The 23,944-nt window shown below is 40.5% G+C and overlaps 1 protein-coding gene across 11 annotated transcripts in view; it reads right to left on the reverse strand.

Annotated features, from left to right (window-relative positions):
* The window catches only part of camk2d2 (calcium/calmodulin-dependent protein kinase (CaM kinase) II delta 2), a 52,861-nt gene that overhangs the window by 27,273 nt on the left and 1,644 nt on the right, over window positions 1–23,944 (reverse strand). For all 11 annotated transcript variants that reach the window (XM_050044410.1, XM_050044408.1, XM_050044411.1 and 8 more), the window contains exons 2-3: window positions 20,570–20,664; window positions 214–273 (exon numbers count right to left, since the gene is read on the reverse strand). In XM_050044410.1, the coding sequence (XP_049900367.1) occupies window positions 214–273; window positions 20,570–20,664 (155 nt within the window). The remainder of the gene's footprint in view (window positions 1–213; window positions 274–20,569; window positions 20,665–23,944) is intronic.

Raw genomic sequence — 23,944 nt, forward strand, 5'->3', positions numbered from 1 at the left:
CAGCTGGGAGAGCACACAGATACATCATCATTAGATACCTGTACACACACACACACACACACACACACACTTGTCTCCCTCATAACTGTGTCTAGAAGATGAATAGCCATAGCAGGATCCACCAGAGACCTGAACAAAATATGCGTGTTTTTCGTTTGTATCAGTGTGTGTACTTGTGTGTGCGTATTTTATGATCGAGGACTCGCAGCTCACCGATGTTGGGGTGCTTCAGTAAACGACAAATCCTCGCCTCCCTCTCCAGCTTTTGATGATCTAAAAGAAAAACAGGAGACACAAACACAGAGAGAAACAGAGACGGGTTATTTTTAATGCTCTTCAATATTCCCTGCTATGATTGGCTTTCTGAATCGCCCAACATGAAGTTGGCTGCAAGTTAGTTTGAGTCAGTGGAGGACACAGCACAGTGTTTGGGCATCGTTGTCAGCGTCAGTATGCGTTTGTGTACTTGACATCCACACTTTTGTATGCATATGTGTGTGTGTGTGTGTGTGTGTGTGTGTGTGTGTGTGCTGGCTTTGTGTCAGCTCTGCTCTTTTCCTTATCACAACTGAAATGCTTGACAAAAATAATGTGACCTGATATGTGCTTGGTTATGTGCACAAACAGGNGTGTGTGTGCTGGCTTTGTGTCAGCTCTGCTCTTTTCCTTATCACAACTGAAATGCTTGACAAAAATAATGTGACCTGATATGTGCTTGGTTATGTGCCACAAACAGGGAGGCAACAGTGGACAACAAACAGAGTGAGCAGCCACAGTGGATTTACATTGACCTCCGGTGTCAGGCTCAATATGAGCTCTTGCAATGTGCCTGCAGGTTTCTTCTGCTGCCCCGAGGACAAAACAAACCTGCATGGATACAAATGAAATTTAATTTTATGTCACTTAAGGTCAAACCCAAATTTAAATGTAAAGATCAGTAGTTTTTCTTGCTCTTAACATATCTTCTTCATTTAATGCAGACTGGGATTGTGTAAGCAGTACAATGAATTAATTACATTTTGCTTGGAATCCCCAATAAAATATAAAAATAATAATACTGAATTAGCGGCAAGCCCTACGTGACACAATAGAGTTTTTTCAATCATCAGACATGTCTTAATATAATTTGCAAATAGTTACGTTTACGTTGCAAATAAATGAGTTTTTAAAAATAATCATCATAACTGCATTTTTGTGTCCATCACATGATGAAGTGCCTTGATTGGTCAGGTGTTTAATTCAGTGGATTAGCCAAAAACAGACCACACAACCAAGTTATTGATTTTCTGGATAATTTGGGGCAGCACACAAAAAGCTATAAAGACACCTGACATAAAGGCAGACTGCTGTGTCACCTCAAGTGCCTGTGTCTCCGTCAAAAAGTTGCACTTAAGCATATCGTAAAGACTACAGCCAACAGCCAGCTAACACATACAGTCTGCACCTGCGTGAGAGGAAATATGAGACAGCAGTGGTAGAAGATTACTGAATATGCCAAAAAGCCACTGACAATGGCTGACTAGTGTCAACGGTGTGGGACACACTTCAAAAACTAGGGCGGCAGACACTCACTAAGGCCATACACTGTCCGACAGCCAGCCTGGTGTGTCATGGCTCTAAGTTCAATATTCACACTCTTTTAGCTCCGTTTTTGGACTCTACCAACTTCTGAAGGAAATAAATATCTTTGTATGTCTTTATCAACCTGAACACACCATAAGGGATTGGTAGTGAGCATCGTGGACCTATTTCAGCAGTTGACATTTGACTTAAATACTGTTTTTATGCTATACTGCTTGCATGCCTGCCAACAGGAAAACCATCAAATTCCGCAAGCTGAACAACGTCTCAATCGTCAACATCGAGATACAGAAAGGATGACAGGTATCAGGGCTACTGTACTCCTTCCATGTGACCACAGACAGGCTGGTCACATGGCGGCCCTCAGAGAGAATCTTATATCTCTCCTCTGTGAGACCACACTGATCTTATCTGACTTTGTGAAACAAGAAGTGACTCTCAAATTTCCCTGTCAAAAGACACCAAAGTCCAGTAACTCTGATTTGAAACAACTGAGTAAGAGCAGCAGTCGTTATAATGAGTGTTGCAGCACGGCGTTGAGGCGACCCATTTCAGCTTTGCCTCGGGACACAGAGCAAGAGCAAGAGAGAGAGAGAGAAAGTGAGGGAGAGGGAGAGGAGCAGCGGGTTAAACTTTTTTTTCTCCAAATAAAATAGGACGCCTATTTTTCACTCTCATCCGTGTCTCCTTCCTCTGCTCTTCTTGATGCTATGGAAACTGTGGACTCAGTGCAGCTCAGAGGCAAGGCCAACAAAGGAACACCAGGCAGCTTGTTCCCGTTATAGATACAAGTATCTCTTTGTTTGTGTCGATGTAGTGCATATATAGGAAGCGACATGCAGACGCACAGACAAACTTAGGGCCGCAGTATACTTTAAACAAAGTGGAACTTGGCGTGCTTTCAAATGTTCAGTAAAAAAAAATGCCAGTAGAGTACAGTATGTTCACTGTGACTGAAAGACTGTTCTTCCACACCAGAGGGTGGAGTTTATCAGTCGCAGTGAAAGAGATGAAGCCAGAATAAAATCCCGACAGTGAAATGCAAAACAAATACGTGGTGAGCTGTGGCTGCACAACAGTTAAAGTTAAAAATACAGGAGGAAGAGCTTGATTTTAAACCTGCCCTAGTACAGTTAGCTACCAAAAAATGTTCACACTGAATTGATAACTTAAAAATCAAACAATTCTCCATCCCTCCATCCTGATATAAAGGGAAACACATCAAATTAAAAATAAATAAAACCTGATTTCTTCCTTTAAAATGTAAGTAAATCATTTTGTTTTTCTTTATAGGTGGTTTGGCATCTGCACATAAAACTCAGCAGTGATCAGGCTCAGCTGTGTTATGACGCATTGCTACAAATGAGAAGCCATCTACTTAAAGGGTAACTTTGGTATTTTTCAAACCTGGACCCTATCTTCCCATGTTTTTGTGTCTAAGTAACCAATCAACAGCAACAAGTAATTTCAGAAGTATTAAGCGAGACCACTGCAGCCAGCAGTGGCGAAACAGGATGCAATGTAATCCCTGCGGGCCACTGAGCAATTATATCCAGTAATCCAAAAGTGCATATTTTTGCCACTGACAGGTTATCATCAGATTATCATTTTAAGTGTTTGTCAACATTATGGAAAGGATCCCTACAGAGACAGACCTTTTCGTTAAGAAGTAAGATCCTTTTTGTTTAACCAGAACCAGCCCCGTAATCACTAGCATCAAACCCACCAGACTCCATTTAAAGAAACATTCATTTTGTCATTGTAAAACACACTTCAGTCAAAGTCGACAGAAGCAAACTAAAGCTCACAAAAGCTGTCTTGGTTCAGCTTTACACAATTCCAGCAATTACCTACTCTGGTTTGGTTGAAGAATAACCTCTTGATTCACCCAGCTGTACATGAAAATATGTCAGCTCTATACACGTTAAATTTCTGTTTATTTAAATGGAGTCTGGTGTCTTTGGTGACATCGATTTCAGGGTTGTTTCTGGTTAAACAAAAAGGATCTTACTCTTTAACGAAAGGGCGATCTCTGTAGGGATCCTGTCAATAAGTTCTTAGACACTTATAATAACAATCTGAGCCTGTCAGTGGTAAAAACAAGCACTTTAAATGGGCGTAAATTCGCAGTGCTCAAATGCCCACGTGGATTGAGCCTGTTTCGCCGCTGCTCACTGCAGTGCTCTTGCTCAATACTGGACCAGTTTTAGAAAAATGCTGTTCCCATTGGTCATTTAGACACAAAGGCATTGGAAAATGGATCCAGGTTGAAATATACTGTAAGTGACCCTTTAAGTTAGGGGAGGTAGGCAAAAGGTGGAGCCAAATTAATCACATGGTGTAAACCACCTTCACAGATGGTAAAAAAGACTGTGAGAAAACTTGTGACAAGGGGCCTGCACACGCTGAAAAAAACAGACCCCAGTGCTGCTATTTCATGTGGTCACACGCCATCATATTGCCTGTGAGAACTCGCCAATTTCGATTTTGTTTAGAGTACACTGCCAGCTTTAAAGACACACACAACAGCGGAGAGGAAGACCGGCATCCTGACAGGCAGAGCCAGAAACAAGGGCAGCTCAGCCATTATTTCATGATTAGCAGGACCCTTTGAGCAAGGTCACTAATCTCTCCATCTCTGCCTCAGTCTTGAATGACACATAATCTCTTTGGCTCTCGTGCAGTCTAACACACAAACTGTCTGTCATTTGCTGAGTTAAAAGATTAATTCTATTAACCCTGTTTATTTTTAGCAGTTTTTAAATGTAATTTTAACATTTTTGTTTTTGGTTATATGTCAATCCATTTTTTAGGTCTGACAGCTTGAAATTGAGCAGCATTGTTGAAGTACATGCTTTGTTCTCTTTTCCCTTATGTATACTATCATTTATACACAATGTTTGTCATAGATAGTAGTGTACATAATATATGCATATTTTTTTTTGAAAGAAACCAGTGTTTTTATCTAAACAATCAGATGCCCTGTGTTCATTTAAAACGTCCTCACTGGCTTATATAATAGCTCCATTTCATAATTCATTATGACAACATTCTACAGTAGACATATAACTAGAAAGCATACAGAACTTTGCTGAAGTTAAACTGGTTCACATTTTTAGCCTGCAGCCCGCCTCCTACGCACTGTAAAATATATCTGGCAGCCCACACAAATACATCACCACGCACCAAAAAATAAATAAATAAATTTTTTTTTTTTTTTTTTGTCCTTCAGTGATGTATTTAAAGGTGTGGACAACGTTTAAGTCTTCCAGAGGGGTGCATTTGTGTTCAGATGTAGTTTTAAGAACGCGATGTTTCGCCGCCAACTCAGAGCTTCCACATACAGAAATTGACCATAAAAACAAAAAATTCTTGAGAGATGCAATTTAGAGAATAACCTGGCAAGTAGTCCATTTATAACACATTTTGATCATCAACATCAATTTCCTTTTGCTAGAACCCTTTAATGTCACACATTAGTCACTGACAAATTTCTGTTAATTTGCACATTTCAAGTTAAATAAAATTTTAGTATCCTCTTAGGAAATACATTTGTGCTGTTTTAGGCCTACAGAAGGAAGACCAAATCATTTTTGAAAAAGTTCAGACTTCAGACTGTCTGTGCTGGAACACCAGTGTTCACTCTCTGTCTGAGTACGCTCTGTTTAGCGCGCCTGTTTCATCAAGTTCCCCTCCTGAAATAGCCCAGTCTGCTCTGATTGGTCAACATCTGCAGGCCCTCCGTATCTCTGGGTCTCTGCACTGTCACTGCAATCAGAGAATGATTGTAACCGAGAATAGCAACACTATCATGAAAAATCACCAATAAAAGCTTCTAAACACCACTAGGAATGTTCCAGCAGGCATATGATCCGAAATCAGGGAGCAATTGACAACATCAGCAACCAAGATTACAAGTTTCCCTGACGTTAGCATGTAGCTACGTGCACATTAGTGGTGTTGTAGCAGCTGGAGTGTATATGAAACAGAGAATAGTGGCACTTTTTGTTGTGAAAAACAACAGGTAAAAACTTCTAAATACAACCAGACAAGTTTCAGCAGGAATATGTTTAGAAATTGGGAAGAAATTGAAAACATCAGCAGCCAAGATTACATTTCCCTGACGTTAGCATGTTGCTACATGTATTTTAATGGACTATAACAGGGAATAGCATCAGTTTTTATTGTGAAAAATCACCAATAAAAGCTGGTAAACACAACCAGAATCTGATCCGAAGTTCCAGTATACGTTTCCCTGATGTTAGCATGACGTTAGCAGTATAGGCTACATAATGTAAACACTTGCAATAGCGTGTCTGGAGCAGATGACCATATAAAGAAAACCAGCACACTATGATGTCATACTGCAGCCAGAGTAAAATAAACTGATGGAAACAGAGTGTTCAAAACAGAAGGAAACCTGAAGTTTTTGTTCACAGGAATCACCTCTATAAATTAACCTCATTATTGGAAACTGTGGCCACATTTTATATGAACATCCTCCATTGTAACACTAAATGTAAGACCTAAAATACAGAAAAGCATAAGAGGTCCCCTCTAATACTTCATGACAAAATAGTTTCTCTTTGAAGCAGTTAAAATACCACTGCAAACACAGCTTTAAAGGTACAAACAAAGGTGGTCATGTTAGGTTAGTTGTATTTTTCTCTGTGCTGTAACTCACTGTACACTCTAAATGTCATATAACACCCTCGCTCCCTCTCTCCATCATTTTCCACCTCCACTTTTCTTTCACTCTCTCTCTGCTCTCTCCCTCCTCCACAGGTAGTCCACCTCCCAGCCGGCTGGACATCTGTTGTCTAGCAACTCCTGCACCAATCAGAGCGTCAGGCCTCTTCTCTCCTCTGCAGTGAAACCAGCCTTGCATGCAAATGGCCGACATCGGGAGTTCACACACAACTATCAAACTATAGACGGGAAAGCACAAGTTACTAATTCAGGAGCACTTTATAAAAGACATGTAATTTGAACACATCTCTGGAACATCATACCATTTAACCCATAACACACAGAGCATAGGCAACATCGTGGGCATGCATTAGCTTGAATAGGGAACTTTACAGATCCTGAATTGCATCAGTTAAGTGCAGAGATGCTTCTGCAGTGTAGAAGTCTAAAAGAAGATTGAATGCTTCTGTTTAGACAGTTGTTTATGCATGACATTAGTAACTTTTCATTGTAGAGCTCTGCAAGACCATACCGTTACTGTGGAAGACAGGAAGCTACTGATAGCTCTGCAAAAAATGTGACTCTGGCTGTAGTATTAATGTATAAAAATACAACTATGCTGTAGAACTTATCAATTCTAGTGTGCTAGCTTTGTTAGAGACTTACAGTCAAACAGCACAAGACACTGGCTTAAATTAATAAGATGGCACAAATATCATGTGAATAACTATGTGAATGTTTTAATGCAGTTTAGTTCAGGTTTGCTCAGGTTTTAGCAGTATTGCCTCATCACAAGAAGGGTGCTGGGTTTGTCCCGGTTCTTTCTATGTGGAATTTGCAAGTCTCCCCTGTGCAAACTTCAAAGATATACAAGTCAACTGGCTGACAGCACAAAAGTGCCCATATGTGTGAGTAGAGGTTTGATTGTCTGTATGTTAGCCTGTCAGAGCATTTTTATTTTTTAATGGAATAGAAAATCACATTTTCCACCTTCCCCTGAACCAACTTCTGCTGCAGTCGACTCTGAAATCTGCCTCACTCTCAAAACGTCTCAGACTGACAACAATGAGTTCTGACTGGCTGACAAAAATGCTTTACAATACTTTAATGTACCTGTATGTGTGTGTGTGTGTGTGTGTGCAGGCTTGAGCCCCACTGCCACAGCCACTGGTAAGAGGCTTTCTGCTTACATAGTTATAACTGACAGCAGCATTTCTGCATAATGTGAAGCCAGTGTAATTGTGCAGACAAATGTGGAGCCACCCCAGTCAGCTGTTATCATTCAGGCCTGATCTAAGCGGCGTGTCTGAATGTCTGTATGTATGTTACTCTGTCTAGCAGTAAATGACTGTTGATATAAGACCATGATGATTGGTGGTTGAGACGTAATCTACAATATACAGAGTTGCTTCCTGGTGGGTGAAGACATCATTTTTTTTTTTCCTTCAGCCAGACTTGTTTTCTTTCACTTTTTTGATGAAGTGAAACATGTTGGAAGTTGGGTTTTCATTGTTAATCTGCAAGAAATATATTTCTTTGTGCCATAAAGCAATGCAACAGATGCACTGTGAAATCTAACTTGAAGAAACACTGTGCGATGCAGTGCCGTAGCCACAAGCAGTGGCGCCCCCCAGGATTTTTTTATAGGGGTAGCCAGATGGGGCAGCCAAAATCTTGGAGTGGCACATCAAAAAATTAAAAATATATTAAATTATTAAACAATGATTTGGCAGCCCCCTCTGCAGTAACACCGGGGACCCCCTAGGGGTCGTGGACCCCATTGTTCCAGGCCTTAGGCTCCCAGGCTCCAACTGTTTTAGTCATGTTCTTGCTTGTTTATAGTAATCACAAAATTGTTTAAAAAGCTTCTCTTGTGATTAAATATTGACATACTTTAGATAATGATGCAAATTTAAAGGATAATCTGAATCAACATAAAGCTCTGATTTGAGCCTGAGTGAAGGAAGCAGTGCAGGGACGCCGGTGTGCTGTGTGTCTGTCAGCTGCTTTGCTGTCTGTGGGACACTGACCTCTTGCATTTGTCACGCCATAAACCATCTTGTCTAAAACAATCTATTTCTTGGCATCACTATTTAAAGTATGTGGCCTCTGTCCTGCCCAGATTAGGATTTCACACTTTGTACCACATTTAGGATGGTCCAGTTGTCATTCAGGTCCATGTTGGTTAGTCAACAGCAAGCCTCACAAGTGGAGCTTCCTATGTGTTTTTTTGTTTGTTTTTTTTCTCCATCTACAATTTTGTGACTGAATTGAACAACTTGACAGTGACAGTCATGTATTACTAAAAAATGAACTAAGACTCGACAGAGTTGACTTCCTATGGGAGTTACTGGAAGTCTTTCAATCTTTTTATGGTACAGTTTCATAGAAATATTATTGCATAAGTAACCAAGTCACTAACTCCCAAAAAAGATACACAGTATATGATTTTATATGCTGTCATTTTCTGATGTCATAAAGCACTCATCAGAAAAGACAGATGTTATGATGCTGTCTGGTTTATGCAGAAAAAGGAACTGCATTTCAAGTTAAAATGAATGATAAAAAGGAAACATTCAAGTCCTTTACAAAAGCACATTTGTACATTTATTTAAGGAACAATGATAACTACAAATATTATTAAGACTATTTCTAAAAACTATGATGGAGAGGGCAGTGTGGGGAAGTGATCCTTTCTGCAAAATGAAACCAAAAAAGTTAAGGACAAATATGTATTAATAAAACCGCAGGCATCTTGGTGATTCACATGACAGTGTCATCTCATTTTATACGTTTTTTTTTTTACACATTTGTTTCTTTTCTTCTTTTTTTTTCTTTGACTTGATCATCCCTCCATCCTGGCTTTTCCTGCTGTAAAACCTTTCTTTTAACTTGTACGTGGCTCTAGATAGAGCCATTTGCGTTTTTGTATCAGCAGCCACCATCAGAAGCCCCTCCGCAACAAGCAGCGTTGTAAAAACACAGATTTTTTTTACGTGAAACTGCTTTATTTAGTATTTTTCCCAGATTAAATCATCTGGTCCATTTGTTTTGAAAAGGAAGAGACCTCAGCGTATAATTCGGCTCCTGGTAAAAACCTCCTGAATGTCTGCATCTTAAGTTATCAGTGAAAAAAGATGAGTACACATACCATGCGCTGGGTGAGCGGCCAGTCTGTGACATGCTAAAGAGCATAAGATTTGTAATGTGAAACTGCATTATTCAGTGTTCATAAAGGTTTAAATCACCGGGTCTGTTTGTTTTAGAGAGGAAGAGACCTCTGTTCTGGACTTCTAATCTGTTCAGCTGGTTGAAATCTGCCATCATTATCACTAGTTGCCACTAAATCTCCCTAAATCTTACACACTGCTCCTTTAACCCTGAAAACAGAAGTATTCCAGATTCAGGGACCTGTTTGCTTGAAGAGTTCTCTTACACTTCACAGTGTTGTGTTCAAAAGATTCTGATAAATTGTCCTTACTCTGATCATTGCCATCACCAATCCAAAATTTCCAAACCAGACCCCACCAAGCCCTCACCTCCATCTCCCTCTCTGTCTCTCTCCACTGCTGCTTGTTTCTCTTTCAGTCAGTTTCTGATGTGTCGCGTCTGCAACCGCACTGCAGCAGAGCGTACTGCTCTGTGTGTATGTGTGTGTTTTCTTTGCCTTTTGTAGTTTGACATCCTGTAAGTAATACTAATACTACCAGATTGAGAGACAGACAGGAAAGACATAGGCAGATATATAAGGGGAGGGGAAAAGAAGCATTAGACAGGGACAGAGATGGAGACAGAACAAACACCTGACACAGTAAGGCAGTCAAACACACAAAAGAAGAGACAGACAAAGAGGTGAACATATGTGGCTCTGGATGGAGTGTGACTCAATTAAAACATCCTGCCCTTGGTTTGTATTTTCACACTGATTGACAAAGTTATGTTGGTCATCTGATGTCTGGACTCTTGTATCAATCAGACCCATGTAATATTGTCGAGTGCTTCACTTAAGATTTACTCACACACATTAAGAAAGGAACAATATGTTTTGGTTTTTTGGTCCCCTACTGAAATCAACTGTTTGCAAATATTTCTGATAACTAATATAACTACTGGCTCAAATTTATGGATAAATATATCATTTGGATTATGTATCACGATTTCATATAACTTTTTTTTTTTTTTCATGTCTTCACTGTTGACTTTGCTGCTAAACAGTAGGTTGTTTTTGTGGCTAGTAATAGCAGTGTGACCTGTGTTTCACATAGCAACAATTCCATTCATTTTATTTGTTATGTTAAATCATAAATATGATTTCAGTAAAATAAATAACAGGAGGCACATTGTCTACACTGTGGTTGGTTGCTTAGTTACAAAAAGAAGTGTGAAGCAAATACAACAATATATTAGAGTGGTACCAAGAGCATTATCCATCATTGGAGGAAGCCAAAGGCAATGGCAAAGGAGTACCCAGACAAGAAGGATAGAATCACTAAAGGTATGTAGACCTAGCCATAATGCTTTGGCTTGACACATTGTTACTGATAAGACCCAATCAAGAAGCTAAAATGCAACCCTTAGACTTTTCAAACTGATACGGGGTCAGCAACAGTTACAATGGCCTCCATTTTAGTGGTTCCAAAATACCAGAGAAATGGTGATGCTTGGTGTAAAAGTAGCAATAATTATGCATTTTAAAATTAAAACATATTAGTGTCGATGTAGCCTTGGTCCCTTCTCCCTCTTGCTTATACATGCACTGTAAGCTACTATTGTAGGAACGTTAAACATTGTTGTAATGAAAAAAGAAATAATACTTTAGCAAGCTAACTAAGCTAACCCGGCACCTACCTGTCAAACAGAAAAAGGGCAACCCCGTGTCACTCTTCATCCTCTCCTTCAGTGCTAACTAGCGAAAGTGAAAGTAAAAGCCAACCTCTGATTCACTCTGGTTTTGGAAAGAGCTTTGTTCCCTTCCCAAATTTGGTTTTCTCAACTAGTAGAGGCATGACCTGCCCTTCTCTATCTCCATGATTGGCAAGTACTTGTTGACTTGGTTGGGTTGGCAGGGTCAGGCTTTTGCTATCCTAAGACATACAAATTTGTGTCTGCTTGCCATTTCACCTCACTATATTTGCATTTTTCAGCACTGTATGCAGTTTTCATAGCTTACTTTTGAATGCATGATGCTACTACCTGGTTGCTACTTTTATTTATGAAGTCCTGACCTTACCTGCATGCTGTGATTAGCTGGGGGCTACACGCCCAGGTAGGGAAAGGTCTCTGCAGATAAATACACCAGTGCACACTTCTAGTGGGTCATAAGTCATGATTGAGAGGAATTATTTTGTAAGTCTATACATCTTTTTTAGGAAAATGCCGCATAGTATACCTTTAATACAAATGATTTTGCCAACAATGCTCATTTTGTTTTGTGTGTCATTTGCTGCTTAAAACTGGCTTGTATGCACATATTTAAAAAGTTGATTAAGCTGAATTATGTGGCCCCTCCTCAACTGCAATAGAGAATTTTGCAAATATCCTAAAAATGACATTTATATACAACTAATTTGCAACAGTAAATGTATTCTAAAGGATTGCATTTTCTATCATCATGAGAAAATGTTCATGCATATGGGAAGTTGCAAAAATACTCATACAGAACGAAGAAGTTTGAAAACATCCTCTGGGAAATTGTGATGGGCATAATTCAGTTAATCCATTTAAACAATCAATAAGTTAATCAATAATGAACATAAACCTTACTTAAAGTCCTAACCCTAATGCACACACTCATATCGACCCGCCACATGTACCACAACAGAGTGCTGGAACTGCCCTGCTCCAGTTTAATTAAGAGTTTTAATTAAAAAGATGTAGAGGGGTGAATGTAACATCCTCTGCGGACAGCGGCTAAGTAGTCCTTCTGCATATGGTTCCATTCTACCCCCCGCAGGACCCGGGGGTCTAATGAAACCATTCAGGACGCTGAGACACCGTCACCCTCCGCTGGTTCCCAATAGAGGAAGAATTATGAGACTGATAACTCCCTTGCTTTCTCTTCTGAGGAGAAACAAAAGGTGGCTGGTGTCAGAGATAAAACTGCCCCCGGAGTATTGCCAGGAGCCTCATAACGTACACTAATGTCTGCCTTTATCTTATCCAGTGTAATGCAGCTGCGTGCACATTAGACTAATATGCAGAAGTGGTTTATTCTGACGATGGTGGTTTGGACACATCATGACAAGGAGAGACACAAATTCACATTTACAATCAAATATATTGATACAAAAAGATACAGATTTAAATGCACCACTGTACAGAGAGTTCTTATATCATGACACTGGCTACATCACTAATGTAAGAAGTATGTGGTGCTTCTAAAGAAGAGTGACAGTAATAAAAGCATGGTAGTTGTCTGAAAATGCTCCTTTACTTGAAGGTCCGGGGATATACTGACAGAAATTGACATGTTTTCTTTGGTGTATTATCACCTGAAAGTAAGTTCACATCTACATAAGGAGCAGGTTCTCATCTACGCCATGTTGCACCACCATGTTTCTAAAGATACCCAGAACTGACAAAGCAAACGTTGGTTCTACACAGGGCCAGATCTGTTTGTTTTGGAGAGGAAGAGACCTCTGCGGATAATTTGGGGAGGGGGGGACTTTTGTTTTGAGACATCTCCACTACCAGGGCTCCCAAATCTCCCCCTTCATATGTGTCCCCCCCAGAGTTGAAACCAAACCCACACCCTTTCTCAAGAGCACACCACTGTTGCTCTCAATACTTGAATATGCATATGAAATCCACATTTTCTGCATCCATCGGAGTGAAATTCTTACTGCATTTATCCAGAGTGCTTTCAAACAGTGGATGCCTGAACTTTCCATCCAGCTTTTATTTTACGTAAAGATAGGGGAAAGCAAATGCGCTAATGTAATGACAGCAAGATGTGTTGCAGCCACACGGCATTCCACGCCTATGCTGCTCCTGCTTGTCAGAAAAAAAACTATCTCTCCCTTTCCTGCTTTTGATTTTGAGCTGCAAGATCCTTGGAACATTTGTGCAAAATGGGACTTGTGAAGCAGTACTGACAACAAATTATGATATTTACAGGTAATGTTTTAGAAATGGAAAGTTATTTTCCAACTTTGTGGCAGCAATGCTATATCTATTTATCTATCTCCATCTGTTTGAATTATAAATGAAACAGAAATGCATGGGACATTGTTATTGACTGTTTTAATGTGGAATTCACTTTAATGCCTCCCTAAGTGCTTTTATTCCAGTCTTGATATGGCTCTGCTGGAAAAATAATAATGAGGTCATCATTATCTGTGGCCTCCGTCTATCAATGTGTTTTCTATCACTGTTTCTTGGTTCATAGCACTTGAGAAGGGAGAGATCAGACCAAAGCATACACTGCCAGAGAACGTGTGAGGAAGGAAGAAGAGGGGGGAGGGCAGAGAGGAGACAATCGTTAGGGGGGAAAGGGTAAATCAAACAGATAAAAAAAACAGAGGTTGAAAAGGACACAGGCAGAGAGAGATAGAAGGGAAAAGACAGGAGGAGATGCAGCACTCTGTAATTAACAACACCCTCGCTCTCTACAGAGTCCATTACCCTTGTTAGTCATACTGTAGGTTCTTTCCCGGGCTGAACGATCAATCGTTTTTATATCGAAATCCTGACATTTTAAAAATGCAAGAGCTGCAATTTTGATTACAGCTTACATTATTAACAAAGTTTTAAGAGGTGAACCTTTTATCTGGTGAGTGCTGACTTTGGAAGCTGAAACTGTCACCAGAAATGTATACAGCTATAACTAATTAGCTGCAGAAACTCTAGGCTGTTGTCTGGTTAATGTGCTCTGTATCTACTGTATCTACTGCCATAGTTGATTTTGCCAAGAAAGAAACACCACCAATGTCATTTTGACGTTAGAGTCCACTGTCTTCGCACTGTTGAAACCGACAAAGAGAAGGGTGAGATCTAGTACCATTTTCAGATGGTTACTGCAGATACCAGCAAGCTAGGTACCTATCAAGTGCAAAGGCTGCGAGAAAGAATCTCTATGTTAAATCTTTGAGCACTTAATAACATTAGGTGCTTTAAAACCGGATGAACTTTTTCGTAGTCCTTAGACCCTCACACCCCGTACCTTAAGAATTTGGAACAATCATGGTTCTTGGAACCCTGTTTTGAGGGACTGTAAAAATAATGGACGTAGCTACCGTGACTACACCCATTGGTTGGTGGACCCCTGTTTTGAGGTCAAATTTGGCATTTGGGCCATCGAATCTTAATTTTTTTGAAGCCAGAAGTGACCACTTTAACATGGGGATCTACTGACTCACTTCTGGAGCCAACCTCAAGTGGTCATTAGGCCCGTTTCCACCGCAGGAACTACCCCCGAAGGACAGAACTTTTACAGGGGCTAAACAAGTCCCTGCCTCGGGGTAGGTACTCAGAACGGGCCCGAAAGACTCCTGGCTGGAGCTTGGGGATTACTTGGTGCTGATTGGATATACTCAAGGAGGGATGTGACGACAACAGAAAGCAACAAAATAGCCGGCATTTTTAAAACTCAGCAGACGAGGGTTAGCTCGGTCATATAGCTTCCGCCGCCACATAAAAAAACCCTCAATAAATGGCCCGTGAAAAAAATATTTTTTCCAGTGGATATCTTAGTTACAACATGATTGAGCTAGCAAAGCAGTTTTGTGTTGATATGTGTGGCATTTATTCAGTTTTGGGAAATCACGATGTCTAGAAAGCATCAGCTGACAGGGACAGCTAACAGCAGCAGCAAAGCTAACATCAGGACGTCATCTCTTAAAAGCCTCCCGTTGTCGGATACATCATGAAACTACTCCAGTTAGCTCAATCATGTTGTAACTAAGACATCCGCTGGAAAAAATATTTTTTCACGGGCCATTTAGTGAGTTATTACCATAGGTTGTTACAGACACCGCTATCGGCTAACGGCGTCCCTACGTCGCCCCGGTCAAAATGGTCACGCAACGATTACGTCACATCCAGAGCCCGTAACTTTACAGGAACCTTCCTCTTACTCCGCTCTCTCAGTGGAGACACGGCGGTTGAGAGGGCCAAGCGAGAGGATGTTACTGTAGTAGTTCCTGCCCCCCAAATAGTACCAGGAACTTCTTCAGTGGAAACGGGCCTATTCAAAGAACTGCAGTTTTTGGCACTGTCATGTTGGCTTCATTTTTCAGGCGCAGAGGTTGCTGTTTGGTACTATCCCAGCAAAAGAGGAACCATGAGTGATGTAAGTGTATGGTGGTTTGTCCAGATGTAAGTGTACATTGATTGATCGAACAAAGCAACAGCAGTTTTTAACTGTGTAAGCAACAAACAACACAAAACACAAACAACAACTTGTAACGAAAAAATGGAACAAAGCACAAACAAATGGAACAACAGTGAAGTCCAGGGCTGCATTCAGCCCCGACAAAACATAGCAGAACATTTATTCAAACGTAACCGATGGTGCGTTGAACACCCTGTTGTGTTACACAAGCGCACTGCCTTTTAATATGGTAAGGTTTCATTCAGTTCAGTTCAGTGGGCTTTACTGGCATGTTAAATGTATGTTTACATTTCCAAAGCAAGTGTAAAATATGAATAAAAAGTGTGAATACAATGAGTAAAGATACTAGGCATTTATTTATATACGTCACTGCTGATAACACCTCTGACACAGCCACCAAAAGAATGTGCCTCAAAGCCTGTTTCACACCATTTCAAATATACATGTCATTCAGCTGTAGCAAAATGATGAGCACCGTTTTGAGACTGAACGTGTCCCAGGCTTACTGAGCATATTTTCTACGATGGAAATACAACGCGATTTTGACGCGTCAAAGCAAAAGTGACGGTGCTATACCAACCGCCATGCAGCTTACAGTACATCACTTCAGTGTTCCAATTGGTAGTGTGAATGCAAACAGAAAAAGCCCTTGAGGGTATGTAGTTCTGGGGGAGCTGTTCAGTGGGTACTTCCTCTTACGGAGTCCCCAGAACTGTTTGGTCCAAAAACGCCAATTGTTTTAGTGCTATGAATTAGTTTGTCCTGTCAGGATCTTGTGTGACCTTAAAAATAATCTATAAACAAAAAAATTCCTAACTCAAGGTTCACTCACTTTCAGGCAGCTTTCAGGCGCATCTAATGGCCATTATCAGTGGAAAGAGGTTGCTTAGTTATCATCATTTGTCCTAAGCACTTAAGGAGCTACGCAATTGAGAACAGGGCAAACTTTATCTGCTGATGAAGGCAATGAGATTTGGCTAAAAGCTCCAAGAAATATAGTAAGTAGACATTGATTAAGGGATTTTTTTTGTCAATCTTTAACAATGTCAGACGAAATGCTATTACTAGGTGTGAGCAATTTCATCCCAAGCGGCCAAAACCTTGCTAATTGAAGGTTTAAGTCTTATAATAATTGTTAGAAAAATGACAAGACAGATTTCATGCATTGTTCATCCCTTAGTTCTTTACACTAAAATTTCTGAATTACATACAAACACACACATAGGAGCAAACAAACACTCAGGCAACAATTTCACGCTCAGTCTTGTGTGTTTTCCATCTGGTTGGCTAAACAGGTGAGCATCGACTGAAACCAAAAACCTAGCTCCTTTCAAAAGATGGAATTTTTTCAATAGTGTGTGTGTGTGTGAGAGAGAGAGAGAGACACCGAGAGTGAGAGAATGACCAACATTTATTTTTAGCACCCAGTGAGTCATGTGATCCCCCCTTCTTCCCACTGATCCCTCCTTCCTTTCCTTCCCTCCTATCTCTCTGTCTCTCCCCATATCTCCCTCTCTCCCACAATCACATCGTCTCTCTCCTTTTCTCCCCTTCACTTCAATGTGAGGCGAAACAGAGTCACAGTGACACGGGAGGAACACAGGAATAAAGAACATACAAGAGGGAAGGAGGGAAGACAAATCTTTATCTTTCCAAATGAGGGAAGACTACGCGAGGGGCAAAATGCAAAAAGAAAACATGCACTCATAAAAACCTACTGTATGTATATCACTGAGGCAAACTGACTTACACCTCAGCAACATCATCTCTGTTACCATGACACCTCCACATAACAAAAATAACATCAGTGCACCCCTATTACCACAGAAACTGTCCACTCTGAGGGAGGGTCGGTTACAGATCAGTGGATTGGAACGACATCAAGCCAGGAGCAATGATAATACACAAGTCTCTGGAGAAGTGATGGGACTAAACCAACAGGGTACACTTACAATACATTAACAACAAGAATTCAAACAAGAAAAAAGAGGGGGGGATGAAAAGCATCAGCAACGCTGAATCCAAACACTTATTACAAAATCTCTTGATTCTTCGTTCCTTGTACAGGTAGCTCTATTTTTTTTACAACCCAATCACCAAAAAGATTCGTTATATTATGTAGGGGATACGCTGAAATTTTATGTTTCAACAACGATGTGGTTAATGTGTGTGATAGGTTTAGGCACAAAAACCACTTGGTTATGGTTAGGGAAAGATCATGTTTTGGCTTAAATTACCCAGTTCTGGGGGCACAATCGCAGCAGGAAACGCAGCGACATCTTGGTAAAAAAAAAAATGAGCATGTTTTGTGGCTCTATCCTGGCAGGAAACACAGCTATGTCTTCGTTAAAAACAACTGTTTTTCATGGCACTATCCCTGCTTGAAAAACACTAATGGGTCGCTACAAAACACCCAAATTTGGAGCCTAAAAAGCCACTGGAAACAACAATGACACATTTTCAATGAACATTTTCCTCTGGCGACTGGGCTGTTCTTTAGCCTATCTATCTCCCTATCACTCCCACAATGCAATGCAATATTTACACAGCAATACAAGCTGGCCTTTTTTAAAAATTCAAACCATTTTGCTACAATGGATTCAGACCTACCCAACTGTCAAGAAAAGCTGAAAGGGTCACATGGTCGGCAATGAGACTAGTGCACAGATACACAAACAAATACAATCATGAGCACAAACACACGCACAAACAGATGAGGGATTACAGACACACACACACATACACATGCACACAAACTTGCACACATACACACACACAGCACATCACAAGCAAATACAAAGTGACAAAAGATAGCAGACAGAGTCATAGTGACAGGACACTGATGCATGCATGAAGGGAGAGGACAAATATTCAACTGCTGTGAGGGATACAGCGTGCACACACACACACATACACACACCTAAATGTTGACTTTCCGTTTTCTTTCTTTCTCTGATTATCCGCCTCTCTCCCTCTGCTTCCTATCCTTTTCTTCCTCTCTCTCTCTCTCCACTGCTTCCTCTCATTCACTGGCTCATCTGCTGCTCTTAATGAAACGCTGCATAATCAGGATTGCAGATTGCAGGACTGTGACTGGTCCTATAGGCCACACATGTGTGCATGCAAACCAGGAAAACCAAACACACACACACACACACACACACACACACACACACACACACAGTGCCTTGATCTGCCCGCTTTCCAGCCACCAATCCCACCCTAAACCCTTTTCAATTTTATATACTCACACATGCACTTGCACTTGCATGGACAAGCACACACACACAGTGGTGGAGTGGGGTTGGGGGTAGGTCATGATCCTGCCAGAGAGAAGGGAATCAGAGTTGCAATTCTAGGGCTTATCGCGGAAAGAGGGTAAGACCATATCTGACACCAGCATGCCCAGTATGTAAACCTCTATACACACAAACACACACACAAAGAGGAAAAAATGTGTGTGTGTGTGAGAGAGTGTGTGTTCGTGCACACCCTCAGATCCACATGCATATGAGGTGAGATAACCCTTTGCAGTATTTTTGGAAAATCTGTCCCAGCATGCAAGTGGTGAGACACTGATCCGTCTGCCAAGGTGTCTATTACCAACACTGCACTTAGCGAGCGGCAGGGTCAACATGGGCAGAAGGAGGGAAAGAGCGAAGGATCTGTAAAGGGAAGAGAGAGGAGAGCGGAAAGAAAAGAAAAGCAGCGTGAAGGGAGCGAAGGAAAGGGGAGATAAGAAACGAAGCGACAGAGGAGTGAAGGCAGGGATAGATGGTGAGGTAGTGGAGGGGAAAATATGCAGGAAGGAGGGGGTGGGAAGAAGTACCCGGTGAGAAATATGACAGCGCCTTGTAAATCAAAAAAAGAGAGAGAGATGACATATTTTTAAAAAAGGGAAAAAGAAAATGCAAAATAGGGAAGAAGAGTAAATGCAAAAGAGCAGAGAACATGGAGAGGGTGGATGTTGAGTAGGAGGGAGCTGCTGGAAAAGAATGAAAGGTAAAATACTGCAAAGAGGGGGAGGGAGTTGCTTGTTAATACTACAACATGCTAAAAAAACATACATTTGCATTATCACAATGAAACTATAGGTAGTGGCATAACAAGTGCTCAACAACAGCCAAGGTAATTTGCAGTAAATTGCTACAAATTAAATTTTAGTGCGATGGTTCAGCTCTACAGAAGCTTGACGTCTTGTGTGGTATGACAGCAGTCATTGGTTGTCAAGGACAAACAAGCTGTGACAAAACACACCATTGGCTGAAGAGAAGGAGGAACAGCAAAAGCGCAACACGCCATTGGTTCGCGATCACAAATATGCTGTTGGCGGCTCCTGGGTCATGTGTGTGTGCGCTGGCACGTGCACGTTGTGTGCCAGTGTGATTCTGTGTGTGTGTGTGTGTTTCCCGAGCCCGAGGCAACCAGGCCAGCGGCTACAATTACAGTGACGGATGTGAAAGAACTGGGTCGGCTTCGCAAGAGATCTGCCCCTGGGACGACAAGACCAGCCAGAGCCCTGAATCAATACAGAACACACGCACATGCACACATTAGCACACACACACACACACACAAAGGTTGTATGTGACAAACATTTACATAGAGACCAAAGGACAGTTATGAATAACACAAAAAGGAAAGAGAACGTGTACCACACAGCACAAAAAGTGCAAGCAGGCAAACACAACTACAGCATTTACTTGGTGTATTTGCTTTTTTTTTCTTCCGCGCGCACGCAGAAAAGTTAACCAACCAAAATCCAGATGAGTCTCTGTCCCTGTGTGCCTGTCTGTCTCTCACTTACTCACTTCACTTGTTACCTCATAGAGCCCCAAAGCCTGTTTTGGGGGCAGCAGTGTTCACAGCTCACCCACACATAACTCAGTGACACTTTGGGCCACGTTTTTCTGCTCATGTGTGGTGTGTGTGTTTCTGTGCATGTGTACGTGTGTTTGTGTTTCCCACCTCTGGCAGAAAGCTTCTTGGTGTTGATGATTTTTGCAGCATATTCCTGTCCAGAGGAGATCTTCACACACCTCCTGACCACAGAGAACGCGCCCCTGGAAAGAACACACACAGGAATGATTTTTTTCCCCCCATCTTCTTATTTTAACAGAGAGTAGTGTACAATAATCACCAATGGGTAAACATATAAACATAACAGTGCACTGAGTATCATTGTGACTGACTGACTATCATATTTCCAAGTGAGCAGACAAAAAAAAAAAAGGCAAAACAAAAAGAATACAAAAGCAGCAACAACGTTGTGAGTAATAATATCATAATATGTACCTATCAATAAAGGCTCATAGCCAAACATTTAATTATCAATCACTTCTTGAACTTTTTCAAGCAGGAAAATAACAGAAACCAGTTTTTAGCAGTTTTAATAAACGGTCTGTTTCTATTTCCAAAAATTATTGAGTGAAGGAATTATTGGAATTTCACACTTTTCAGCAGATTGCTTTGCCAAAACAATGCATAAATATTCAGTCTTTTGTTTCACATCTTTTTGTGACTTATCTTTGCAAAATGTATGCATCTTTATGAGTGAGAAAGAATTTATAGCTATGCTTATATTTTGCTTCCTTGATTTCGTTACATGTAAATAAGAAATGTATTCCTTCACAAATGTTTAGCCAGGCATTTTTTTGTCTTTATCTTAAGCCTTGTTGGGAAAGATCAATTACCTCCTTTAAATAGAGTATCACAGAGATTATAATTTATGCATTTTTAAAAAAAGTTTCAAGTAAAATATATGAGGTGTGATTCATACCAGCCGATGTACAATTTGAAGGAAATACAGAGGCTTAGAAAAGTGGGGCTTAGTGTGAAAAAACAGACTCCAGTGAGCCTAAAAAAGTGAACCAGATACTTCAGATTGATTGATTTGGAGAAAAGACTGTTTCAGTCAAGGCTTAGCAGGAAGCAAGCAGAAGGGACATGTTTCCATGGTAACTTAGATCGAACTTAATGCAACCTGCAGGATTTGCTGAATTTAATTTTGCTGATTTAACTGATCGTTTTGCTTCATAAAACTGCCCTCAGATGTCATAGGTGAGTAAAAGCAGGCATGACTGAGCCCATTGATGTTTTTACAGTCACATTTCAACATGAAATTGTACAAAAGCACGGATGCAGTATCTTTGCAGCGCTTGCACAAACACACTCACACCCCCACACCTACAGTACACGCTGTCCTCATCGCTCCACGAGACCATCAGCACCGTCGAACGTGCCTGCCAGCCTTCTATTGTTTAAGCCATGTGTTGTTCTGTGTGTTTCGGGCACATGTATGAAGATCAAAAAACTAGGTCAGCTATATTTGAGGGAGGAGAAGAGCAGAGTGCTGCATCTCTCATCTCTAAATGCAGCCATGGAGACGTCCGCCTCAGTTCTGCAGCCATGCAGGCCGCTTTGCTATTCAACCTCCATCTCTGCCTGTGCACGCCTTTTCTTTCAAACCAAATCTGTTCTCATCCTGTCTAGCTCCAGACAACATCAGAGATATCACAAACAATTAGACGCACTTGGATGCAGACACTAGAGAGACAAAGCAGAGAATACTCATTACCTCAAATGAACTCTGTTTTTTCACTTACTGTATTTCTAATGGCTGACAGCTGTGACATGATGTTACCGTACAATGTTATATTATTCGGTTAAATCAGTGTTAGGATAAAAGGAATAACTGAAGAGTTGTGCCCATTTAAATACTGCTGAGCATATAGCATGATGTGTACCATAAACATGTTATCTAACATCCTCTGGAGTGAGCAGCTTGCCACTAAAGCTTACCTCTACTTTATAGAGGATTTGGTAAAGGAACTGAACATAGCATAGCATGTTATATAAGAATTGTACTAGACTACCCTGCATGGTTGGGTATCAGCACTGTGAAGTGCAAATGCTAACTGTGTCTGTTACCTGAGTCTGTACAGTCCTACATGGCAGAATGTAAAGTAGCTACACAGTGTTCTTTTGTATTTGACAGTAAGAAAAAGCAAGCTCCATGAAACAAGGTTCAAGTTTAGCCGCAAAACCATCTATGATGAAGACGTTTCTGTGTTTCTTCCAGGTTCTCAGACTAATATGGTTCAAAAATTACATGTTAAAAACTGTACATGACAAGCTTGGACCATCTGATAATATAACATCTGTGTAACAGTATCAAAATGCTTCACAAAGATGAAACCATATTGGCGTAGGGATGGAAAGAGTCCAAAGGTTCAAAGGTCACATAAACTCACAAACTGATGTGAGATAAAATACCATGAATATCACAACATTGGTTTTAAAAATTTGATACAGTTCAAATGCTGTTTTTTCATTATTATGCCAGGTTTTGCATGTCTGAACTAAGCAGCAACCTCCAGAGCTGAAAACTGCAGTACTTCTTATGGCCACTTGAGGCTGGCTCCAAAAGTGAGTCAATCCCCACACCCCCATGTTAAAGTGCCCAACTTTACAGCAGAAATATACGTTTACAGTCTGATACAAAAAATGGTTTAGCTTGCCAGAGTATTGGCGTAGCTGTAGTTGTCGCAATTTTAGTGTGTTTTCAGCTAATGGAAGTTAACTGTAACATTTTAGTTGCCTTAAAAAGTCTTGTTCAGTGTCTCATTGTACACTCACACACAGAGTCGAATATTCCGTTTTTCTGCTAGGTAAATTTTGTTTTAATGATTTTAACCTTGTTCTTCACCATTGCTATGGTTAGCTCTACCCTCTTGTCCAAATATGGTCACTTTTGGCTCCAAAAGATGGCGATGGCCAAAGTGCCAAACTCGAGGCTTCAAAATGGGAGTGCAACCAAATGGTCGTGTAACGGTGGCGGTGTCAAATATTTTATACAGTCTATGGTCTCAATCACGTAAATAACAGCTCATCATTTTGCAAACCGTGCTGCTATGTTTTAGAATATTTCTTGAATTTCACTGGAAATCACTGTAATTCCAGTTCATTTCTGTATCGTACAATACTAACATCATTCCTAAAATTCTATTTATTTAGTATTATATTTATTTGTCAGTTCATTAGTGGGTAACACAGTGCTAGCTTTTTAAATCGATCTCTAATGAAACTGCATAACTATAAGATAATGTAACACTATCGGAAACAAGTGCAGATTTGATCTTCACTGTGACTGGTATGAAATATACATTCAAAAACACAACTGAATAGCGTGCATTTGAAACTAAGCAAACACACTGGTATGGTCTTTTAACGGCTGAATCTCTGAGTAACAATTTCCCGAATATACTACAGGCTACTTATTTTATTTAGTTAACTACCCTTTACAACATTATGCACAGCATTGTGTAAATATTTGCTGAAACA

This window comes from Epinephelus moara, chromosome 5 (assembly GCF_006386435.1).
Source record: "Epinephelus moara isolate mb chromosome 5, YSFRI_EMoa_1.0, whole genome shotgun sequence".
Lineage (NCBI taxonomy): Eukaryota > Metazoa > Chordata > Actinopteri > Perciformes > Serranidae > Epinephelus > Epinephelus moara.